At 43.3% G+C, this 25,822-nt stretch overlaps 1 protein-coding gene across 1 annotated transcript in view; it reads right to left on the reverse strand.

Annotated features, from left to right (window-relative positions):
* The window catches only part of LOC139262441 (follistatin-related protein 5-like), a 567,533-nt gene extending 544,739 nt beyond the window's left edge, over window positions 1-22,794 (reverse strand). Inside the window, exons 1-2 of the mRNA XM_070877632.1 lie at window positions 22,758-22,794; window positions 22,431-22,679 (exon numbers count right to left, since the gene is read on the reverse strand). Of these exons, the coding sequence (XP_070733733.1) occupies window positions 22,431-22,679; window positions 22,758-22,794 (286 nt within the window). The remainder of the gene's footprint in view (window positions 1-22,430; window positions 22,680-22,757) is intronic.
* Window positions 22,795-25,822: the final 3,028 nt, after the last annotated feature.

Raw genomic sequence — 25,822 nt, forward strand, 5'->3', positions numbered from 1 at the left:
TTTGTTTTCCTTGGGAAAGTAATGTTGAAGGAATGCTAATTTTGCTAAGCAAAATAGATTATCTTGATTTACAGAATCCATTGTCATCTGCCTGATTATTACACGCTAACAACTTATATATATTTTTTCTAATTATGTTTTCCATTTTATATCAAAATGCTTCAAATGACCACTGCCATTAATCACAGTCTGCATCTTCTTCTGTTCAAATTCCCTCATCCTATATCCAGCAGACCACATACATGTATATGTAATGTGCTGCTGCGATGTCAAAACACAAGTGCAACATCGGACAATACTAAACTGCATCAAAATTAAAGCTTTTGGAGATATCATATCTGATTAAAAACAGAGAAAGTCTAATAATGTATTGATATTCTGATGGTTTAAATAGCTTTATTCATTTCTTTACAAGGTAATATTTGTTGGAAACCATCAGAAACCAACCTGATTTGATCTTTGTTTATCTCATGTCCCACTGTCCAACCACTTCACAAAAGCATGAAAAATGTTCATTTAAAAAAAAAATACATATATTTTTCAATAAGATTTAATTTTTACATCTATCATATTTCATTTAACCTTGAGCCCACTAGATAAATGCTATGAAAAAACAGCTAAGTATTATACGTTCTCAACACTAGCCAATCCAAAAATATTCCAATTACCCATTTAAGCAAAGATCATTTTATATGCTCATGCAGTTGACTGCTCCATTTACTCCCCCGGGTTCTTTACCAAGCAAAATGCAGCACCAAATGTTCACAGCCAGAGGGATAGGCGTCATACTATGATTGATGCAGAAAACATTTACAGGAGCTGATTTTCAAAATAACAACTAAAATGTTATCTCCTTACACTTGGAGGATACAATTCCAAGGTGATTCTGGGCACTTACTGCCTTATTGGGAGTTTTCAAAAACACTTGCATCTGGGAAAACCCCCAGAGCAACCTTCTTTGAAAACATGAAAACTGCAGTTTTGTTACTGGTGTCAGGTTCATGCTGTTGCAGTGATTTTGTTGTTGTTGTTGCAAATAAGAGTTTTGTGAATATAGTTTCTAAAATTTTGCAGATGGTTATGTTGTAGCTCAGCCAATCAGTGCCACCTCCATTACCCCCATGTAGGGTCACACAGTGCTGGAAACAGTTTAATGATCTCACTAGGCTGGCCAAAATAAAGGCAGGCATAAGGCACACATCCTGAAAGAATGATTAAAGCATGGCTCACCTCCACAACTATCAGGTTCTCACCATGTAAATGACAAAAATTAACATGACAGTTAATATTCTCAAGGAATCTCATGCACCCCTCCCCACACGCACACACTTCTTGACAGCATTTCAATATTCCTGACAATGGCTCCGATTTCGGCACATGTGGCAGGATCGATGCGGCCGGGGTTCATGACCGCTCCCAACTCGAGCCCACGCTCTGTCCCGAATCTTCCAATGATGGGGCTTGTTAAGCCTGCCCTGCGGGCTTCCCAGCCAATTAAGAGGAAGCCGGTCTGATGACATCATTTGATGACGCGTCATCAGCCGGTTTCCTTAAAGAGACCATGCCCACATTGCTTTTGACAGTTCTGCAGCATTGAGGTGCTGCAAACACTGACAAGCAATGCACAGAGATGCACAGCTGCACACAGGCTCTCCCATCACTCCCTTCAGATGCTTATGGATGGAGTCACAGCACAGAGAGGTCCTCTTCCCATTGAATGGGCAGAAGGGATCTCCCCAGGACCCGAGTGCAGCCTGGTTTCACATTGAATAGAAGGGCACAAACAGGGATGTCGTCAGGAGGACCAGGCTACAGTGGTGCAAACCTTTCAATGATCTCAGTAGATCACAAAACGTTACTTCAAAGCCACACTCAACCTCATTCTGCTCTGCCACTCATCACATCCCCAACATTCTGCCTTTCCTACTCTACCCCTGCACATCCTTACTCACACCAACTTACCTTGCACCTCCACCCATCCCTCTTTTTCTCTCTCTCTATCTATATTAGCAGTTCCCCATTTCTCTAGCCTCACATTCACTTTCATCCTTGTCCAATCATACCAACTAACATACAAGAGTCCTTTAGCCAATGTTCATGTATAGGTAATGTTGATGTATTGTCAAACATTGAAATCTTTATTTTCAGTACTTCGTATTCTTAGACAGATTTGTGGGCACCATTGAAAGCGGCTGAGTGAGTTCTAGTGATTGGTGAGACATAAGGGCATCATGGTGATGGGTGTGAAAGGAATGGGTTGGACACTGTAGGAATGTTTTATGGTGATGGTGTGGGGTGGTGCCAATAAGAACATTAGAACATAAGAAATAGGAGCAGGAGTAGGCCATATGGCCCCTCGAGCCTGCTCCGCCATTCAATAAGATCATGGCTGATCTGATCATGGACTCAGCTCCAGCTCCCTGCCCGCTCCCCATAACCCCTTATCGTTTAAGACACTGTCTATTTCTGTCTTAAATTTTTTCAATGTCCCAGCTTCCACAGCGAATTCCACAGATTCACAACCCTCTGAGAGAAGAAATTTCTCCTCATCTCAGTTTTAAATGGGCGGCCCCTTATTCTAAGATCATGCCCTCTAGTTCTAGTCTCCCTCATCAGTGGAAACATCCTCTCTGCATCCACCTTGTCAAGCCCCCTCATAATCTTATACGTTTCGATAAGATCACCTCCAATTCTTCTGAATTCCAATAAGTAGAGGCCCAACCTACTCAACCTTTCCTCATGTCAAACCCTCATCCCCAGAATCAACCTAGTGAACCTTCTCTGAACTGACTCCAAAGCAAGTATATCCTTTTGTAAATATGGAAACTAAAACTGCACCCAGTATTCCAGGTGTGGCCTCACCAATACCCTGTATAACGATAGCAAGATTTCCCTGCTTTTGTATTCCATCCCGTTTGCAATAAAGGCCAATTCCATTGGCCTCCTGATGATTGCTGTACCTGCACACTATCCTTTTGTGTTTCATGCACAAGTATCCCCAGGTCCCACTGTACTACAGCATTTTGCAATCTTTCTCCATTTAAATAATAACTTGCTCTTTGATTATTTTCTGACAAAGTGCATGACCTCACACTTTCCAACATTATACTCCATCTGCAAATTTTTGCCCATTCACTTAGCCTGCCTATGTCCCTTTGCAGATTTTTTGTGTCCTCCTCACACAGTGCTTTTCCTCCCATCTTTGTATCGTCAGCAAACTTGGCTACATTACACTCAGTCCTTTCTTCCAAGTCGTTAATACAGATTGTAAATAGTTGGGGTCCCAGCACTGATCCCTGCGGCACCCCACTGGTTACTGATTGCCAACCAGAGAATGAACTATTTATCCCGACTCTCTGTTTTCTGTTAGTTAGCCAATCCTCTATCCATGCTAATATATTACCCCCAACCCTGTGAACATTTATCTTGTGCAGTAACCTTTTATGTGGCACCTTGTCAAATGCCTTCTGCAAGTCCAAATACACCACATCCACTGGTTCCCCTTTATCCACCCTGTTCATTACATCCTCAAAGAATTCCAGCAAATTTGTCAAACATAACTTCCCCTTCATAAATCCATGCTGACTCTGCCTGACCGAATTTTGCTTTTCCAAATGTCCTGCTACTGCTTCTTTAATAATGGACTCCAACATTTTCCCAACCACAGATGTTAGGCTAACTGGTCTATAGTTTCCTGCTTTTTGTCTGCCTTTTTTAAATAGGAGCGTTACATTTGCAGTTTTCTAATCTGCTGGGACCTCCCCAGAATCCAAGGAATTTTGGTAAATTACAACAAATGCATCCACAATCCCTACCGCTACTTCTCTTAAGACCCTAGGAAGCAAGCCATCAGGGTCCAGGGGATTTATCTGCCTTTAGTCCCATTATCTTACTGAGTACCACCTCCTTCGTAATTGTGATTGTGTTAAGTTCCTCCCCACCCCCCTATAGCCTTTTGACTATCCACTGTCGGAATATTGTTAGTGTCCTCTACTGTAAAGATTGATACAAAATATTTGTTCAGTGTTTCTGCCATCTCCATGTTCCCCAATACTAATTCCCTGGTCTTGTCCTCTAAGGGGCTAACATTTACTTTAGTCACTCTTTTCCTTTTTATATACTTATCAAAACTCTTGCTATGTGTTTTTATATTTTGTGCTAGTTCACTTTCATAGTCTATCTTCCCTTTCTTAATCATTTTTTTAGTCATTCTTTGATGGCTTTAAAAAGCTTCCCAGGCTTCTGTCTTCCCATTAGTTTTGGCCACTTTGTACACCCTTGTTTTTAATTGGATACCGCCCTTTATTTCTTTAGTTAGCCACAGATGGCTATATTTTCTCTTACAGCATTTCCTCCTCACTGGAATATATTTTTCTTGAGAGTTGTCAAATATCTCCTTAAATGTACACCACTGTTCATCAACCGTCCTACACTTCAGTCTATTTTCCATGTCCATTTTAGCCAGCTCTGCCCTCATACCTTATAGTCTCCTTTATTTAAGCTTAGTACACTGGTTTGAGATCCAACTTTCTCACCGTCCATCTGAATTTGAAATTCAATCATGCTATGATCGATCATTCCAAGGGCATCCTGTATTTGGAGATTGTTTATTAATCCTGTCTCATTACACAAGACCAGATCTAAGATAGTCTGCCCCCAGGTTGGTTCCGTTATACATTGCTCAAGGAACCCACCCCTTATGCACTCTATGAACTCCTCCTCAAGGCTACCATGACCAATTTGATTTGAAAATCAATAAGGAGGTTAAAATCACCCATGATTATTGCTGTTCCCTTTTTACAAGCCCCCACTATTTCCTGGTTTATGCTCCAACCAACAGAGTTGCTACTGTTAGGGGGGCTATAGACTATACCCACCAGTGACTTTTTCCTCTTATTATTCCTTATCTCCACCCAAACTGTTTCAACATCCTGATCATTTGAGCCAATATCATTTCACATCATCATCATCATAGGCAGTCCCTTAAAGCGAGGATGACTTGCTTCCACGCCAAAAAGGAATGAGTTCACAGATATTTCAACTAATATTCCAGATCCCGAACTACATCTTGAAGGGTGGAAGATGCCTGTGCTTAGATTTTTTTAAAGTGTGGTGACCGTTGCACACCAGCCACCACATGGGCTTGACAGAGCTAGGTCTTGGTCCAGTAGCAAGGATTGCTCAAGACGACTGGAGGCCAGCTCTGCTACACGGACCGAGCACACACACATATAGGGGCCAAGTTTTGGCCTGAGTTGCTCCTATTTTTTTGGAGCAACTGGTTTAGAATGGAGTGTCTTAGAAATTTGAATTCTCGGCATTTAGTTTGCTCCAGTTCTAGTCAGTTAGAACAGTTTCACTTTGGAACAGAATTTTTTTTCAAAAGGGGGCATGTCGGCCACTTACACCTGTTTTCAAAGTTTCGGCAGTGAAAACTTACTCCAAACTAACTTAGAATGGAGTAAGTGAAGATTTTTGTACGTTCAAAAAAACCTTGTCTACACTTTAGAAAATCAGGCATAGGTTACAAATTAGGCGTAGGGAATGGTGGGGGGGGGAGGTTAAAGGGAAGTTTACAAACATTAAACACTTCAGTTTTACAAATAAAGAGCCATCATCAAAAATAAATGATAAATATATCAATAAATCAACCAATAAATCAATCAAAAAAATTAATAAAAAATATATATTTTTTTCAAAATTCAATAAATAAAACATTTTCTACTTACCGACTGCAGCACCGAGAGTCCTCCAACAGCGTGCTGGGACGGTCCCTCCCAGTGTGTCTCTGTCAGTGTCTCTATCTGTCTGTCTGTCTGTGTGTGTGTCTCTCACTCTCTGTCTGTCAGTGTCTGTGTTTCTGACAGCGAGGGGAGGGGGAGAAGAGGAGGGGGAGAAGGGGAGGGGGAGAAGGGGGGTAGGGGGGAGAAGGGAGGGGGAGAGGGGGAGAAGGGGGGGAGAGGGGGAGAAGGGGGGGAGAGGGGGAGAAGGGGGAGAAGGGGAGAAAGGGGGTGATGTAGGGAGGGAAGGAGAGAGGATGTAGGGAGGGAAGGAGAGGGGAAGGAGGGAGGGAAGGAGAGAGGAGGGAGGGAGAGGGGAAGGAGAGAGGAGGGAGGGAGGAGGGAAGGAGAGAGGAGGGAAGGAGGAGGGAAGGAGAGAGGAGGGAGAGAGGAGGGAAGGAGAGAGGAGGGAGGGAGGAGGGAAGAAGAGGGGAAGGAGAGAGGAGGGAGGGAGGAGGGAAGGAGAGAGGAGGGAGGGAGGAGGGAGAGAGGGGGGGGAGGGAGAGAAGGAGGCTGAATGGCCGGGCCCCAAGACCTCGGGCTGGATTTACAGGTAGCTGGCGTAGGGTCTCGGGGGGGGTCGCAGAGGTCCGGGGTGGGGGGGGGGGGGGGAGAGAGTGAGTCGCGGAGGTCCGGGTGGGGGGGGGGGAGAGAGTCGCGGAGGTCGGGGAGGGGGAGAGAGTCGCGGAGGTCCGGGGGGGTCGGGGGGGGGCGAGCGGAGGTCGGGTCGGGTGGGAGGAGCCTTATTCACGCAGCCCCAATGAGGCCATTCGGCCAGGGCTAGGGGCTGCGTGCTTCGGGCCCCTCCCACAGTTTTGGCCGTCTGGAGCTACTGCACATGCGCGCCCACTGTAGCGCGCATGTGCAGAGGTCCCGGCACTGATTTCAGCACAGAGACCTGGCTCTGCCCCCAACAGCTCGTGCTGTGCTGCGCCCAGCTGCAGAAGACCTGCAGGGAGCCAGAGAATAGGTACGTTTCTTTTAGACGCACTTTCTGGCGCGAAAAACGGGCGCAGCCCGAAACTTGGGCCCATAGCTACTGATTTACCAACAGACTTTCAAAAAGGATAACAGTCAAGATCTTCTCCTCCTCCCCACCACGCACGCATGTGTAGGAGCTTGGGGAATTTCTTTGCACAGAGAGTAATGAGATTGTATAGGAAAGGAGGGGAGAAAATTAGAGGGAAAAAAGAAGCTTCAAATAAAAGTTTTTAAATTCTCTTCCCCTGAAAACAAATGCTATATTCTTGTCTCACAAGGACTTAGCCCAATCACTGCCCTGTAATTGACATTTCTCTAGAATTAGCACCATTGATGCATGTTAATATCTTCTTCTATTTAAGAATGTAGGATCGTTTCTCACTATCGCAGTGATTCCATCCTTTATCTATAGAGCTACCCCACCTCTTTTCCTTTTTATCTGTCCTTCTGGATTGTCAAATACTCCTGAATATTTAATTTCCAACCCTGGTCACCTTACAACCACGTCTTTGTAATGGTTATCAGATCATACCTGTTTGTCTCATTTTGTGCCGTCAACTCCTCTATTTTGTTATAAGTGCTACGTGCATTTAGACTAAGTGCCTTTAAATTTGTTTTTTTTTTTACCCTGTTTTCCTGCTTGTTTCCTCTCTCCTTCAAACTCACTTTCTTTATTTTTGCTTTCTAATTCCAGCTTTACTCCTCTCCCTACTGAACCTATTTTCAGGTTCCCATCCCCCTGCCAAGCTAGCTTAAACCCTCCCCAACAGCACTAGCAAACCCCACCGTGAGGATATTGGTCCCGGCTCTGTTGAGGTACAACCCATCTGGCTTGTACAGGTCCCACCTCCCCTAGAAGCAGTCCCAATGCCTCAAGAAACTAAAGCCCTCCCACCTGCACCATCTCTCCAGCCACGTATTAATCTGCTCTATCCTCCTATTTCTGTACTCACTAGCTCGTGGCATTGGGAGTAATCCAGAGATTTCTACCTTTGAGGTCCTGCTTTTTAATCTCTCTCCTAGCTCCCTAAACTCTGCCTGCAGGACCTCATCCCTCTTCCTACCTATGTCATTGGTACCAATGTGGACCATGACCTCTGGTTATTCACCCTCTTCCCCCAGAATGCCCTGCAGCCGCTCAGTGACATCCTTGACCCTGGCACCAGGGAGGCAACATACCAACCTAGAGTCATGTCTGCAGCCGCAGAAACTCCTGTCTGCTCCCCTGACTATGGAATCCCCTACCACTATAGCTCTTCCATTCTTTTTCCTCCCCTCCCGTGTAGCTGAGTCACCCGTGGTGCGTGGACTTGGCTCTGGCTGCACTCCCAAGAGCCACTATTGCCATCACCGGTACTCAGAACAAAGTACCGGTTGGAGAGCAAGATGGACTCAGGGGACTCCTGCACTACCTGCCTAGTCCTCCTCTCCTATCCAGGCATCACCCAAACCCTATATGCCTGCACACTCTTAAGCTGTGGTGTGACCGCCTCTAGAAACGTGCTATCCATGTAGCTCTCAGTCTGGCACATCATCTGGTAGTCAGGTTGTACAGCGTGAAGAGAAATAAATGTGGCCATGGTGAGGCCATTATTGGCTTCCCGGGCAGCATTGTGGTTGGGTGCTGATGCTCTGTGTACTGTGCAGCATCAGGTGATTGCGGAGAAGGTTGGTGTTGTTGGTGGTGATGCTGGTCTGTTTAGTGATGTTGGGGCTGATCATGGTGGGATTCTGAGGACCAAGGTGAGATTTTTTTCAAGGGCATCAATACTGCTGGAATAGATGGCAGGTGAGGTTGAGGTGACAGAAGCACCCTGTCAATGGTGAGAGAGGTTGCTCCAAGGAAGTGACAATGAATAGATAGTTCACTGCAAACACTTCCAAAGCGCATATAGCTCAAAAGTCTCTTCCAAATCCTGAAGGCTTCAGCTTCTGACATTGGAAGGTGAACAGCTGTGAAATGGTAACATTTATACCACTTCTACAGCTGTCAACTAGCCAAAGCAATAGAGAGTCACTGAGGACACTGCAGCCTCTTAACTAGCATTTAAGTATCTATTAATTATGTTAATTACCTGTCCTGCCACTTGCTGTCGGGTCTGCTATCCAAAGGCGGGTTCAGAGTGGGATCCTGACCCGCTGTCAATCAGAGCCATTTTGACAGTGGACCCGCCTCCAAACACACACTCGCAGGGCTGGGAAGATTCCATCCAAAGTGTGGTAGTGCCATACTCAAAAGAGAAGCGATTGCAGCTGGCATTTAACCCAAATCATTCTCACTGTAAATTGCTGCAGTCACTTGAGTGAAGTTGAATGCTGCGCCAGTTAGGCATATTTCTCAACTTGTCTTCTCCTTACAAAGAAAACGTTTTCCAATAATCAGCGGCAAAGAACTGTCATAGGGTTCGGAATGGCAACTATCAAGTGTATATGAGGAGGAAGTGCTTCAGGTCCTCAAGAGACTCGTAGCAGAGGCAGTTGGCGATTGGGAAGTAGCAGTAAAACTGCCCAAAATAGGTTGGTAATGGCAGGGACCGCCGACAGTATATGAACAGTTACAATCTCCAGACATTCACCTTTCTTGTAAGGTCTCTTATTGCTCAATCACATCTTAAAAGTCACATGCAAAAGTCCACCCTTCTAAAAGTATTTCCTTTTTTAGCATTCCTATATGCTGCTCCGAGAAGTATTAAGTCTTTGAATGGTATAATGGTGTAGCCTACAGCAGGCTACAGTTTATCCTTGATACCCTTAAGGGGCTGTATTGCGGGGCTCCACCAGATCTGTCAAGGCACTTCAAATGAGACTTTAGTATTATGACTGTTTACTCAATAACAATTCAAGTTGTTTCAAGCACCTCGTTATACCTATGATCCCCTGCTGAGTGTGGATAGCTTAGGAGTTTATATGCCAGGTCTGCAGGTGGTATCACTGGTCTCCAATCAACCAATGTTTTGGCTCATCACTGCAGAGACGATTGATTGACAAAATATAAACAAGTCATGGCAGCTTCCTGATGTGCAAAATTAAGTGATTGGCTACATAATGGCCCTGAAATTCCGGCCTCCCCGGGTCCGTACAGAGTTCCTACGGACCCGGGAAGACATCGGAAATGCCGGTTTCCAGCGCGCAATGCGCATGTACTGGAAACCAGCATTTCCGATCTGTCAAGTTTCTGGCTTGACAGATGGCTGCATCTCGGGAGTGAGGACAGTTGTAAGTGGAAATTTCCGATATTTACGCTTACAAATGTCCTCAAAAATCTTGCGCCTTAAAAAGCAGGCGCATAGCCTACTTTTACAGGCGCAAATGTTTTAAAAAGCACAAAAACATATAAAAATAAAGTTATTAAATCATATTTTATTATTAAAAACCGTCCCCACAACAGTAAGTTTATTTTAAAAAACTTTTTTAAAAATAGGGAAATTACTTTTTTTTAAAGACATTAATAACTTTAATTTAAATGAATGCAGTGTAATTATTTTCTATTTTTTATTAATGTTTTGGCTGTTTGGGGCTGTGTTTTGGGTGTTTCGGGCTCTATCACAATCATAGTATTAGGAGTTTAGGGCCCTGCGGAACTCCTATCACTATGATACCTTACTTGATTGGCTGCTCAGAGCCATGTGACTCCAGCTCGAGGCACTGCGCACACGTCAACATGCAGGCGCTGCGAATCACAGTCAAAGGAAGCCACTGCATCAGAAAGTCCAATGTGGGCACCAGCTTAAGGAAGGTGCATATTTTTTTTCTAAAATGTCTGCGGGAAGGCCAAACCAGAATTTCAGGGCCATTATGTACAAATTAATTGAATGGAACCTCTTCTGGTTTATAAAATTGAAGGGATTTCCACACAGGGCCTTGGTACCATGAGTAACATAGAAACATAGAAACATAGAAAATAGGTGCAGGAGTAGGCCATTCGGCCCTTCGAGCCTGCACTACCATTCAATAAGATCATGGCTGATCATTCCCTACGTACCCCTTTCCTGCTTTCTCTCCATACCCCTTGATCCCCTTAGCCATAAGGGCCATATCTAACTCCCTCTTGAATATATCCAATGAACTGGCAACAACAACTCTCTGTGGCAGGGAATTCCACAGGTTAACAACTCCCTGAGTGAAGAAGTTTCTCCTCATCTCAGTCCTAAATGGCCTACCCCTTATTCTAAGACTGAGTCCCTGGTTCTGGACTTCCCCAACATCGGGAACATTCTACCCGCATCTAACCTGTCCCGTCCCATCAGAATCTTATATGTTTCTATGAGATCCCCTCTCATCCTTCTAAACTCCAATGTATAAAGACCCAGTTAATCCAGTCTCTCCTCATATGTCAGTCCAGCCATCCCGGGAATCAATCTGGTGAACTTTCGCTGCATTCCCTCAACAGCAAGAACGTCCTTCCTCAGATTAGGAGACCACAACTGAACACAATATTCCAGGTGAGGCCTCACCAAGGCCCTGTACAACTGCAGTAAGACCTCCCTGCTTCTATACTCAAATCCCCTAGCTATGAAGGTCAACATACCATTTGCCTTCTTCACTGCCTGCTGTACCTGTATGCCAGCTTTCAATGACAGATGAACCATGACACCCAGGTCTCGTTGCACCTCCCCTTTTCCTAATCTGCCGCCATTCAGATAATATTCTGTCTTCGCGTTTTTGCTACCAAAGTGGATAACCTCACATTTATCCACATTATATTGCATCTGCCATGCATTTGCCCACTCACCTAACCTGTCCAAGTCACTCTGCAGCCTCTTAGCATCCACCTCACACCGCCACCCAGTTTAGTGTCATCTGCAAACTTGGAGATATTACACTCAATTCCTTCATCTAAATCATTGATATATATTATAAAGAGCTGGAGTCCCAGCACTGAGTCCTGCGGCACTCCACTAGTCACTGCCTGCCATTCTGAAAAGGACCCATTTATCCCGACTCTCTGCTTCCTGTCTGTCAACCAGTTCTCTATCCATGTCAGTATATTACCCCCAATACCATGTGCTTTGATTTTGCACACTAATCTCTTGTGTGGGATCTTGTCAAAAGCCTTTTTGAAATTCCAAATACACCACATCCACTGGTTCTCCCTTGTCCACTCTACTAGTTACATTCTCAAAAAACTCTAGAAGATTTGTCAAGCATGATTTTCCCTTCATAAATCCATGCTGACTTGAACCGATCCGGTCACTGCTTTCCAAATGCACTGCTATTTCATCCTTAATAATTGATTCCAACATTTTCTCCACTACTGATATCAGGCTAATCGGTACAATCAATAGCAACCTTTTCCGAGGGATTCCTGTTCAGTTGTTAGGAACATTGAACATAGGAACTGGAGTAGGCCTTTGAGTCCCTCAAGCCTGTTCCGCCATTCAATGAGATCATGGCTGATCTGTAACCTAGCTCCATATGCCTGCCTGTGACCCATTTCCCTTAATAACTTTGGTTAAAAAAAGCTATCTATTTCCGATTTAAAATTAACAATTGATCTAGCATCAATTACCATTTGCAGAAGGGAGTTCCAAACTTGTACCATCCTTTGTATGTCGAAGTGTTTCCTAATTTCACTTCTGAAAGGGTTGGCTCGAATTTTTAGACTATATCCCCAAGTCCTAAAATTCCCAATCAGTAGAAATAGTTTCTCTCAATCTACCCTATTTGTTCCCCTCAATATCTTGAAAACTTTGATCAGATCACCTTCTAAATTCTAGGGATTACATCCCTAATTTGTGTAATCTCTCCTCATAACTTAAATCTTGAAATCTGGCTATCATTTTGGTAAACCTACGCTGCACTCTCTCCAAGGCCAATATATCCTTCCTAAGGTGTGGTGCCCAGAACTGCTCTCAGTACTCCAGTTCGAACCAGGGTTTTGCATAGTTTCAGAATAACCTCTACCCCCTTGTATTCTAGTCCTTTAGATATAAAGGCCTTTTTGATTATTTTCTGTACCTCTTCATGATATTTTAATTATCCTTAATTATCCATGTTCCTGGACGCCCAAGTCTCTTTGGACTGCCACTATTTTTTGATTTTCATCATTTTGAAAGTATCGTGTTCTATCCTTTTTAGGTCCAAAGTGAATCACTTCACATTTTCTTACATTGAAATCCATTTGCCACAGTTTTGCACTTTCACTTAATCTATTGACATCCCTTTGTAATTTTATGCTTTCATCTACACTGCATACAATGCCATATATCTTTGTGTCATAGGCAAATTTGGATATAATTCTTTCTATGCCATCATCTAAGTCATCAATAAATACTGTGAATAGCATCAACACAGATCCTTGCGTGACACCACTAGTCACCTCCTGCTAATTTGAGTACCCACCCATTATCCCTACTGTCTGTCTGTTTCCACTCGGGAAATTCGCTAACCAGGTCAATAATTTACCATCAATTCCATGGGCTTCTGCCTTAGTTAACATTCTCGTATGTGGGACTTTATTAAATGCCTTCTGGAAGTCCATATAAATAACATTCATCGACGTTCCCCCGTCCACTACTTCAGTCATCTTCTCAAAAAATTCAATCAGGTTTGTCAGTAATGACCAACCTTTCACAAATCCATGCTGGCTCTCTCTGATCAACTGAAAATGTTCAAGGTGTTCAGTTAACCTATCCTTAAGTATAGACTGTAGTAATTTTCCGACTGCATATGTTAGGCTAACTAGTCTATAATTCCCTGGTTTCCCTCTCTCGCTATTCATAAATAGTGGAGTGACATGGGCAATTTTCCAATCTAAAGGAATGGTTCCTGAATCAAGAGAATTTTGGAAGATTATAGTTGGTGCATTTGCAATGTGCTCACCTACTTCCTTTAAAATCCTGGGATGGAAAACATCTGGCCCTGGGGATTTATCACTCTTTAGTGCCATTATTTTCTTAATTTCTGTTATTTTATGTCCATTAATGTTATTAAGTCCCTGTCCCTGATTCAATATTAGTTTCCATCGAGATTTCTGGCATGTTATCCTCTTCCTCTACTATAAATACTGAGGCAAAATAATTATTCAACATGTACCTAATTTCCTTGTTATCATTGACAATGGGCCTGAATTTGCGGTCGGAGGCTTCCCACGAGCGGATGCCTCCGAACCGCAATAAAACTACGAACCTAGCTGATGGTCCTGAATTCACAGAGACTCCACTCCTGGGCCTCTAGCGTAGACCTGTGTAGAGGCATACATATCCCAGAGGTTCATGTGATTCGGAAGTGTCCCTGGGATCACATGGGCTAGCCCAATCAATCAGAAAAAGGATTCCCATTATGTAAATGGAATCCTTACAAGCTTAATAGGAATCACCCTAAAAACACATGTACACAACCTTGAAATAAAAAAAACATTAGTTAAAATTAATTAAATACAATTTCATTAAACATTTAAAACAAAAATGTAATTTTTTTTGAAAATAAATGGACTTCAAATAATGTATACCTAACTAATTTTAAAGTTTTTTTAGGTTTAAATAATTAAAAAAGAATTTAAACTCTTACGTAGTAGATGAAAGTACTATGCCTGCTTTTACCAGGCTTAAGGGTTTCATGGTATTTGCTGGGCAGTAGTCCCAACTCTCTGCCAGCAAAAATCCATTTCTCGGGAATGCGGAGGATCTGTCAAGAAGATGCTTGACAGATCGCAAGTTCCAGGTTTTCGCGCATGCGCATTGCATGCGGGAACTCCAAATTTGCGGGGCACTTGTAAAATCCGGGCCAATATTACCGATATCAGTTTTCAAGGGGCCAACATTGTACCTGACGACCCTCTTTTCCCTAATATAATTGTAAACATTTTTTGTGTTAATTTTGATATCTCTTGCAAGTTTTTTTTCATACTCTCTTTTTGTAGCTCAGACTGTGTGTTTTGTGACCCGTTGCTATTCTTTCCCATTCGTCCAGAAGTATGCTATTTTTTGCATTTTTGTAAGCTTTTTCTTATAGTTTTGTGCTGTCGCTCACCTCCTAAGTCATCCATAGATGTTTTTATTTGGTGTGTAGAGCTCTTGCTCCTCTGGTATAAATTGGTTCTGTATCACCTTGAATTCTTTTTTGAACCTCTCCCACTGATCTTCTATCATTTTACCCTTAACAGATTTGCCCAGTTTACTGTGGACAGTCTCTGTCTCATCCAATTGAAGTCAGCCTTACCCAAATCTAGAATCTCAGTAGCTGTTTCATGTTTCTCCCTTTCAAATGCTATGTTGAACTCGATCATGTTATGATTGCTATTGGATAAATGTTCACGTGCAGTTAGGCTTAGTTAATCTAGCTCATTGTTAATTATTAAATCTAATATCCCCAGTGCATGAACCCCACTTTCCATTCAACATGATGCTTCTACAGCTGTTGATCTGCTCAACCACTCTTTCACCTCCACCTTTGATGCCCTTGTCCCCAGTAAAACCCATACTCTCTCCCAACTTGGATGTTCTCCCAGGTATGGCTCCCACTCTTGCTCCTTCAGGTCCAGGGGACACAGACTTAAGTTTATCTGGCAGACACTTCATTTAACCCATTGCCAGAACTGATTAGATCACAATAAGCACAACTGAGCCTTACTCTCCTCTGCCAAGATTTTTCACTACTCGCATCTCCAACCTGCCTTTCCTCACCAAAGTCCTTGAATGTGTTGTTGCCTCCCAAATTCATGACCATCTTTCCCGCAACTCTGTTTGAATCTCTCTAATCAAGTTTCTGCACTTGTCACAGCAGTGAAACAGCCCTAAATAAAGTTTCAAATGGCATCCTCTGTGATGATGATGCACTATCCCTCCTTGATCTTCGGCCTAATGGGTTGAGATGAGAACCAAATGCCATTCCAAAGGCTTTCAGCATTTTAGACACTATATTCTCCTTTGATTTTCCCCAAGAAGGAAGACAGGCACATCGATTCGGCGTCCCAAGGATTCATTTATAGCTAGTTTGTCCTCCTGAGAAGTTGCATTACACAGTAATTCCTCTCCCTCTAATCCGCAAGATATCAAGTAGATTCAATCTAGAATGTCTACAGAACTATTAATATAGGTTTCATGGCCCCAAGTTTCCACACGATAAAAAACGGGCGCCCCTCCGAGCTGGGCGCCCGTTTTTCGCGCCGAAAACGGCGCCGGAAAAGAAAAGCGCAATTCTGGAGCGCCCTGCAGCTCCATGTCTGCTTGGCGTGGCGGCCAGGGGGGCGGAGCCTACCACTCGCGCCGATTTTGGAAGTGGGAGGGGGCGGGTACCATTTAAATTAGTTTTTTTCCTGCCGGCAACCCTGCGCGTGCGCGTCGGAGCATTCGCGCACGCGCAATGTGAAGGAAACATTGGCATTCGGCCATTTTTGCAATTCTTTGTAGCTGTTTAGTATTTGAACATTTTTTAATGAAAGCACATTGCCATCAGCACATCAGCACTGAGGCTTCTTGCAGCAGTGAGAAGGCTGCAGGAAGTCACAGAAAGTTGAGGCAGCCGTTTCCCTCCGCCCCCCCACCCACCCGCCGTCGGGGAATGGCTGCTGAACTTGTGAGGCTTCCTGCAGCCTTCTCACTGTCTCCTCCCCCCCCCCGCGGGAACGAACGGCTTCCTCCTCCCCCCCCCCCGCGGGAACGAACGGCTGCCTCCTCCCCCCCCCCCCCCCCGCGGGAACGAACGGCTGCCTCCTCCCCCCCCCCCCCCCCGCGGGAACGAACGGCTGCCTCCTCCCCCCCCCCCCCCCCCCCGCGGGAACGAACGGCTGCCTCCTCCTCCCCCCCCCCGCGGGAACGAACGGCTGCCTCCTCCCCCCCCCCCCCCCCCCGCGGGAACGAACGGCTGCCTCCTCCCCCCCCCCCCCCCCCGCGGGAACGAACGGCTGCCTCCTCCCCCCCCCCCCCGCGGGAACGAACGGCTGCCTCCTCCCCCCCCCCCCCGCGGGAACGAACGGCTGCCTCCTCCCCCCCCCCCCCGCGGGAACGAACGGCTGCCTCCTCCCCCCCCCCCCCCCCCGCGGGAACGAACGGCTGCCTCCTCCCCCCCCCCCCCCCGCGGGAACGAACGGCTGCCTCCTCCCCCCCCCCCCCCCCCCGCGGGAACGAACGGCTGCCTCAACTTGTGAGGCTTCCTGCAGCATTCTCCCTGGCTGAAGCACTTTCACACAGGTAGGAAGATGGTTTATTTAATCTTTTCTTTGCTTATAAATGTTTATTCAGGTTGGATTTATTTGTATAAGTATAAATAAGGATTTATTATAGAATTTAATGACTTCCCCTCCCCCCCCCCCCCCACCTCGTTCTGGACGCCTAATTTGTAACCTGCGCCTGATTTTTTAATGTGTAGAACAGGTTTTTTCAGTTCTACAAAAATCTTCACTTGCTCCATTCTAAGTTAGTTTGGAGTACGTTTTCACTGTGGAAACTTTGAAATCAGGCGTCAGTGGCTGGACACGCCCCCTTTTGAAGAAAAAATTCTGTTCCAAAGTGAAACTGTTCTAACTGACTAGAACTGCAGAAAAAAAATGTGGAGAATTGCGATTTCTAAGATAGTCCGTTCTCCACCAGTTGCTCCTAAAAATCAGGCGCAAATCATGTGGAAACTTGGGCCCCTTGTTTCCACCCCCACACGCCCAATCCTACCTCCTTCTGTGTCCGTCTTTGGGGAAAAAAACTCTTCCGACTCTCTTACAACTGCACTTAGCAACTTCCAACTGTCCAGCCTTTGGTCCTCCATTCACCATGACATTTCTGCAGCTAGCGAGCTGCTCAATCAAAACCTCATCGTCACCTTTGACGCCCTAGTCCCTGTTAAAACGATTACTTTCTCTCACCCTGGCCATTCCTCCTGGTACAGCCCTGATCTTAGCTCCCTTATGTCCAGGGGACGCAGACTTGAATGGATATGGTGAACAACTGGTTTAGCCATTCACCACCAGATCTGGCTGGAGCACATAAAGCACTATTGGGTCCTGCTCTCATCTACCAAATTGGCTCACTATTCCAAAATCATTCTGGGATGTAAAGATAAACCCCAGCTTTTATTTTCCATTGAGAATAAACACCTCTCCCCAGTCTCCACCCTCACCTCCGACAATGTGTGAGGAACTCATGGATTTCTTTGTCTCTAAGATTCAGACCATCCATTCAGCTGCTTCTGCTTCTTCCCTTCCTTCCCCTAGTTCACCGGGCCAAATTTTCTCTAAGAAAGTCTCCTGTCCTAGCCCTGACCTCACATCTTTCTCCAATTTCTTTCCGATTTCCCCTCATGACCTTTCCGAGCTCATCCTGTCCACGAGACCCACTTCCTGCTGCATTGACCTTATTCCCACTAAACTGTTGACCATCCAACTTCCTTTACTGGCTCCCATATTAGCTGACATTGTTAACGGTTCTCTCTCCTCAGGTATTGTCCCCCTCTCCTTCAAATCTGCCATCATCACCCCTCTGCTCAAAAAAAAACCCCTCAATTCCTCCATCCTTGCAAACTACCGCCCCATCTCCAACCTCTCTTTCCTCTCCAAAGTCCTTGAACGTGTTGTCGCCTCATAAATCTGTGCCCATCTTTCCTGCAATTCCTGTTTGAATCCCTCCAATCTGGTTTCCACAACTGCCACAGTACCGAAATGGCACTCATCAAAGTCACAAATGACATACTTTGTCACAGTGAGCAGAGCAAACTATCCCTCATTGTCCTTCTTGACTAGTCTGCAGCCTTTGACACGGTTGACCACTCTATCCTTCTCCAAAGTCTCTGCACCATCGTCCAGCTGGGTGAGACTGCACTCGCCTGGTTCCATTCTTATCTATCTAATCGTGGCCAGAAAATCACCTGCAACGGATTCTCTTCCTGTCCCTGCATTGTTGCCTCTGGTGTCCCCCAAGGGTTTATGCTTGGCCCGCTCTTATTTCTCATCTACATGTTGCCCCTTGGCGACATTATCTGAAAACACAGTATCAATTCCCATGTACGCTAATGACACCCAGCTCTACCTCAATACCACTTCTCTCATCCCCTCCACAGTTTCTAAATTGTCAGACTGCTTGTCCGACATCCAGTTCTGGATGAGCAGAAATTTTCTCCAATTGAATATTGAGAAGACCAAAGTCATTGTTTAGGGTCCCAGCCTCAAACTCCGTTCCCTAGCCACTGACCCATTCCTCTCCCCAACCTCTGTCTGAGGCTGAACCAGGCTGTTTGCAATCTTGGTGTCATATTTGACCCTAAAATGAGCTTTCGACCACATATGCGCAGTGTAACTAAGACCGCCTATTTCCATCTCCATAACAACGCCCGTCTCTGCCCTTGCCTCAGCTCATTCGCTGCTGAAGCCTTCATCCATGCCTTTGTTACCTCTCATCTTGACTATTCCAATGCAATCCTGGCTGGCCTCCCACATTCTACCCTACATAAACTAGAGGTGATCCAAAACTTGGCTGCCTGTGTCCTAACACGCACCAAGTCCCATTCCACCCATCACCCATGCTCGCTGACTTGACCTACATTGGCTTCCGGTTAAGCAACGCCTCGATTTCAAAATTCTCATCCTTATTTTCAAATCCCTCCATGACCTCTCCCCTCCCTATCTCTAATCTCCTCCAGTCCCATAATCCCCCCAAGATGTCTATGCTCCTCTAATTCTGCCCTCTTGGGCATTCCTGATTATAATCACTCAACCACTGGTGGCCATGCCTCAGGCTCTGGAACTCGCTGCCTAAACCTCTCTGCCTTTCTATCTCTCTTTCCTACTTCAAGATGCTCCTTAAAACTTGCCTCTTTGACCAAGCTTTTGGTCACTTGCGCTAATTTCTAATTATACAGCTGGGTGTCAAATGTTTAATCTGATAATACTCCTGTGAAGTGCCTTGCGACGTTTCACTACATTAAAGATGCTATATAAATGCAAGTTGTTGTTCTTGTTGTTTAATTCAGTATCTTATGGAGGCAATATTAAAATGTATGTCACTTCATGGTCTTACTAAGAAAGGGGGGACTCAGCTCATAACAAATTCAATTCAAGAGCCAGTATTTATATTGGGGTTTGGAGATCTGGATAATAGTTAGATACAATTTTACATTGAATGCTTAGTCTCATGTATGGGTGTGTGCTAAATTAAATTGAGATTGTACGGTAAGTTTTCCAGTTACACAGGACTATAACAGACAGTAGGGCATCAGAAAATGTGGCTCAGTTCCTTAAAGCTGGATCTGCACCACATTAATATCAAGAATGACTTTTTGGCTGGTCTTTTAGACTAGTTTCAAGTGGTCTAATCCTAATGATCCATAGTTTGATTTAAATACAATTCATTGAAATGCAACTTAGCACAATTGTTCATCTGCATAGGATGGATTGGCTGGATGTTTCCTTACCCATAGAGTGGCTCTAAAGGAAGGTCCATAATCAAAAAGGCAGAGGTTATGTATTTTCCAGTCCTGTAGTACTTTTTAGTACCTGCTATTATTAATTTTTGTTGGTATTTTTATGAAAAATATTTGTTTTCCCAAAAATAGATCATGTTTATGTGGAACCTAAAATTAATATTGTCGCTGAATATTATCTGCCAATTCCCCATAAAGCCAAAAGTAATTTTCATTAATGCTCCTCCTGGCTTGTTGGAAAATTACGTTGGGTTGGCCTTGGGCAAGAAGGCAGCAGTGAGTTTTTAAATCAAATTTGTCTTGTTATCACCTAGTTCATGTTAAAAAATGGGGCAGTAGTGAGATGAAAATCATCCCCATGTATTACCATGGTTCACGCACAAAGCCCTTTGTCGATGTATGTGACAATGGTGCTAGGTATAAGCTGCACTTTGTATATGCATCCTGATAAACAATGAAAAAGCTGTGAGGTTGCTTTCTATTGGCCAGCAGTAAATGTGGATCAAGTATATAGGCAACGTTTTGTGATACTGTACACATATATTCTAAATGACACTGTTGGGTTTGCTTTACTTCGGCAGCTTCCTAAAGCATAGCTATCATCTTTGTTTTCTGTGCCCAGGTCCTTAGCTTACTGTGCAAAATATTGAGTATGCCTGCCAGCATACTGCACTATTGTCATCTGGGGAGGTTATCCTGGAGTGCCACACAGGGGAATCCTCCTTGCATTCAAAAATACATACAGACACACGGCAGCACCTCCACTCTAGCAGCTATCAAACATGTGTTGTGGTGCTGTACTGCTCCATTACTTACACATAGATTCAATTTCCTATCTAAATATGATTTACCAGCATGATTTTGCTCTGTACGGTCTTTGGAAAGCCCGAAATATAAGAGGCAATTTCACAAATCTCTAATGCTGGTGCAGAGTTTTTCTAGACAAGAGGGTGTGTTGGAGTTAGGGCAATAGTGTTGAATCTTTGACCCATGACCATGGCAGATGAGGTTTCACATCAGCAGCCCCAATATTTAAAAAAACATTGACAGCCTTTGAAAAGATTGCAACAATTTTTACCATCATTTGTGTCCATTTACCTTTAAGTGGCTGCATCCCTTTAAGGACTTCCTCCTTCTTTGAAAAATTCCCACTAATATTGATCAAGAGCTTACATGAATGATTCATGATGGCTAACCCTGGAAAATCCCAGGGGCTTGGCTTGGGAGAAAGTTCATTCCTCTTGCTTTAGCATCAGAACTGGAAAATATACCCTACCATGCCTGCAACAGTACCTGTGAGCCACCATGATATCACCACTGCCATCGAACAGACCAATGGATAACCGCATCAACTGAACATGACGGAAATCTTTCACTTTACGATCTCTGATAATATATTATGCCACAGATAAATAGAAAAGTTTCACACAATATTTATTCATCCGGCAGATCCAATATCATGACAATTGTGTCTTTCAGCATTAATTGGATGAGATAACAAAGTCAACATCATATCCAAAAGATGTGCCATGTTTTGGTACTTTTGCTGATTGACTTGCTGTGTGTTTCCAGCATATTCTGTTTTCTTTCACATTTCCAGCATTTTTGCTATGTATTCTACTGCGTTTGGGCTGCTGGACAGAGACCAGCAACTTCATGAGAAGAGGGCAAAGCATTGAATTTTTGAAGTAAACCTAATGTCAATTTCTCTGTGCAGTACAGTTTAATTATAGTTTCTGCTGCCATTTAAGCCATTGCTATGTTTTTCTGGTCTTTCACAGCTTTCAAAAATTGCTGGGCCAGGGGCTGAAATGGCATTAACACAGTGAAAGGAATAATTGTTCAGCACATTACATTAAGATACCATCAATTGAGTGTGAATGTATAGCTTTCAGTCAAACACTGATAAAATAAATGATTTTCTGATTTTTATCATTGATGTTGTGTCCTACTTTATCAAAACATGAACTCTTGAATGCCCAATATCAACGTTTGTTATTACAAACTCATGATGAATACTTCAAGCATCATTTTCATTGCTGCAAATCCCTTGGCATAGCTATTGAATGGTTTTTATAAAAAGCAAAGCAATTATATAATTTGAGATAATATCAGTGCACAAATATCACTGGACTACTTCTAATCACATGTGGTGTTATGGGCTCTTATTCTGGGTTCTAGGGCATGTTACATCTGTTTTTGGGAGTGGTTGGTGATGCTGAACTCACAAAAGCATCGAGCAATAAAAGCCAAATGGTACTAACCACCTTAAAACAGCAATGACCCACCTTTAAACTTCATGCTTGCTGCTGCACGATGGCTTACCTTGGAAGAAACATTCTTTATTGTCTACGATGTGGATTCTTTTTCTCTGTTGGCAGGCAGCACGATGCAGCTCGCAGTGATTCTCATAAAACTCCCCATCGGAGCCACAAACTGGTATATAATTGGGTTTGCATTGCTGTACACACACACACTCCGGCAGCTCAGTCTCTTTACTGATGATACACTGTTGCCCACGGCCACAGTAATTCTTTTCACAAGCTCCGTATAGACCATCATGGCCATAGTACACTAGAGAAAGAAAAGAAAATATAAAGTTAAATCGCTATGTAGAGGGCTTCAAACACTAGCATTGAATTGTAAAATTACCAGTGTTTGAAAGAGACTTTGCTTGATACTTTATCATTGTAAACTATTTATATATATCTACATATCTATACACATATATAGAGAGAGATTCTTTGCCTCAAGGTGTTGGACATTAATACTGAAGAATGAAGCTTCAGCATTTTTAAAATTCACGTGTGGATTAAACACTTCGAGGTCAGATTAAGCATTAATGTCAGCTGTGGCTCAGTGGTAGCACTCCTGCTCGAGTCAGAAGATTGTAGGTTCAAGCACCATGCCAGAGACTTGAGCATTTAATCCAGGCTGACACTCCACTGCAGTACTGAGGGAGTGCTGGACTGTCGGAGATGCCGTCTTTTGGATGAGATGTTAAACTAAGGCCTCATTCTGGTCTCTAAGTGGACATAAAAGACCCCATGGCACTATTACGAAGAAGAGCAGGAGAGTTCTCCCCAGTGTCCTTGCCAATATTTATCCCTCAGCAACATCACCTAAACAGATTATTTGGTCGTTATCTCATTGCTGTTTGCGAGACCTTGCTGTGTGCAAATTGGCTGCTGCATTTCCTACATTACAACAGTCAGTGCACTTCAAAAGTATTTCATTAGGTGTAAATTGCTCCATTAATGCATGGAATCCCAAACCCCAAAAGGTACTGCATCTGTGTGACATTTATATTTTCTACACCAGCCGTCTTTGTGACTTCAGAGCAAGATCATGAATCCATTACCAAACTTAGGGAAATATTGTGCTGTGAACCCATGCCCATAGTAACTAGGTTGTAACCATTCTAATATCATTTTAATTAGGACTATTATCACCGACAGGAAGAGTAAACTTGCACCCTGCACACGTATTAAACCAACATGTGAAGGGACAGTACTCAATCCCTTTATAGATTTTTTTAGGAATATAAGACAACTCAAAGTTAACCAAAAGCAAAATACTGCGGCTGCTGGAACTCTGAAATAAAAACAGAAAATACAGGTCAGCAAGCATCTGTGGAGAGAAAGGGAGTTAATGTCTCAGGTCGATGACTACATTAGAACTGGAAAAAGTTAGATAAAGTGACCATAATCTAACTATATGCTCAAGTATCAAATGAATTGTTGACTTTCTCACTAGGTAGCAGAGGAAGGAAAATGCCCAAATTGGACAGCCTATGAATAGAATGTAAAACTATGATCAACAAAGCTAATCAAACATAAGAATGAACCTTGAGGCATTTGATAACAAGTCATAGCATTATTCACTGGTGAAGCTCCATTTGGAATATTAATTGGTCTTTCTATCTTCAAAAGAACATTGATGTACAGGAAATGGGTTAAGAGACAAATGACAAGGATGATACCAGGTCTAAGAGTTCTCAAATTACATGGGCAGAGTCACAAAACTCAATTTGCTTTCATTACAGAACATAAAATTGAAGGGGGAGACATGATTCATGGATTAAAATATGAGAGGTACAGATGATATAAATATCAGCAGAATTTGAACACAAAACTAAAAAATATGGTTCCAAAATTAACAAGCCTGAAATGAGGCTAATTAGAAGAATTTCCACTCCACAGAGTAATGAATAAGTAGAAGAGATTCCCATCAAACACAATTAATGATGCGTCCCTCTTAAAATGAGCTGAACTAATATCTGGTTGAGAATGGGCTTACAGGTTTTGGAAATAAGTATTGACTGAAATGATCACATTTTCAATGGAACTTAATGGTTCATGAGCTGACGTAGAGGATGGACTAGAGTTATTAAATTTTGAGGGCAACAGGGAAGGGTCACTTAGTGGAGATGTGAGAGAGGATAAATAGGTACCTGTGTTCTTGAAATTTGCTCAATTATCTTTGGAGAACATGGAGTATTATGCTAAATTTTTCCACTAGAGATTAAATAAATAGGATAGAATATTGCCCGTAGGTTGAAAGGCCTTTTCTTGTTCTGTGCTTTCTCATGGTAATAACTTCTGGTTTACCTGAAAGAATGGACCCATGCTTAATATCACTGCCCTGTCTAAGAAAGTTCAATTAAGCATCGTCTTTTTAATAAAAGGATGACAAAAGGTTCCTCAACAGTCTATAACTATAAGATTGAAGGATTATTTATGAGAAATCTCTGGCAAGGTGGTAGGTTGAACAGTGTACATTGTAATGTTAGATTGATATCTCAGTCAATTGCCTTTGGGTGTCCAGGAGGAATGTAAAACTGTTTTCTCTTAATTTCAAACAATTTTACTGGATTATATGTAAATTATTTTTAAAGCCATGAGGCTTGAAATTAAAAAGTCAATTTGGATAACAATGCTGGGGGAAAAAACAATAAATGAAATGTTTTATGCACATACTGGTGAGAATTGGAAAACTGCAGATTGGAAAACTGCAAATGTAATGCCCCTATTTAAAAAAGGAGGCAGATAAAAAGCAGGAAATTATAGACCAGTTAGCCTAACATCTGTGGTTGGGAAAATGTTGGAATCCATTATTAAAGAAGCAGTAGCACGACATTTGGAAAAGCAAAATTCAGTCAAGCAGAGTCAGCATGGACTTATGAAGGGGAAGTCATGTTTGACAAATTTGCTGGAATTCTTTGAGGATGTAACGAACAGGGTGGATAAAGGGGGACCAGTGGATGTGGTGTATTTGGACAACCAAAAGGCATTTGACAAGGTGCCACATAAAAGGTTACTGCATGATAAAAGTTCATGGGGTTGGGGGTAATATATTAGCATGGATAGAGGATTGGCTAACGAACAGAAAACAGAGTGTCGGGATAAATGGTTCATTCTCTGGTTGGCAACCAGTAACTAGTGGGGTGCCGCAGGGATCAGTGCTGGGACCCCAACTATTTACAATCTATATGAACAACTTGGAAGAAGGGACTGAGTGTAACGTAGCCAAGTTTGCTGATGATACAAAGATGGGAGGAAAAGCAATGTGTGAGGAAGACACAAAATATCTGCAAAAGGACATAGACAGGCTAAGTGAGTGGGCAAAAATTTGGCAGATGGAGTATAATGTTGGAAAGTGTGAGGTCATGCACTTTGACAGAAAAAAAATCAAAGAGCAAGTTGTTATTGAAATGG

Source organism: Pristiophorus japonicus, chromosome 4, assembly GCF_044704955.1.
Source record: "Pristiophorus japonicus isolate sPriJap1 chromosome 4, sPriJap1.hap1, whole genome shotgun sequence".
NCBI classification, from domain to species: domain Eukaryota; kingdom Metazoa; phylum Chordata; class Chondrichthyes; family Pristiophoridae; genus Pristiophorus; species Pristiophorus japonicus.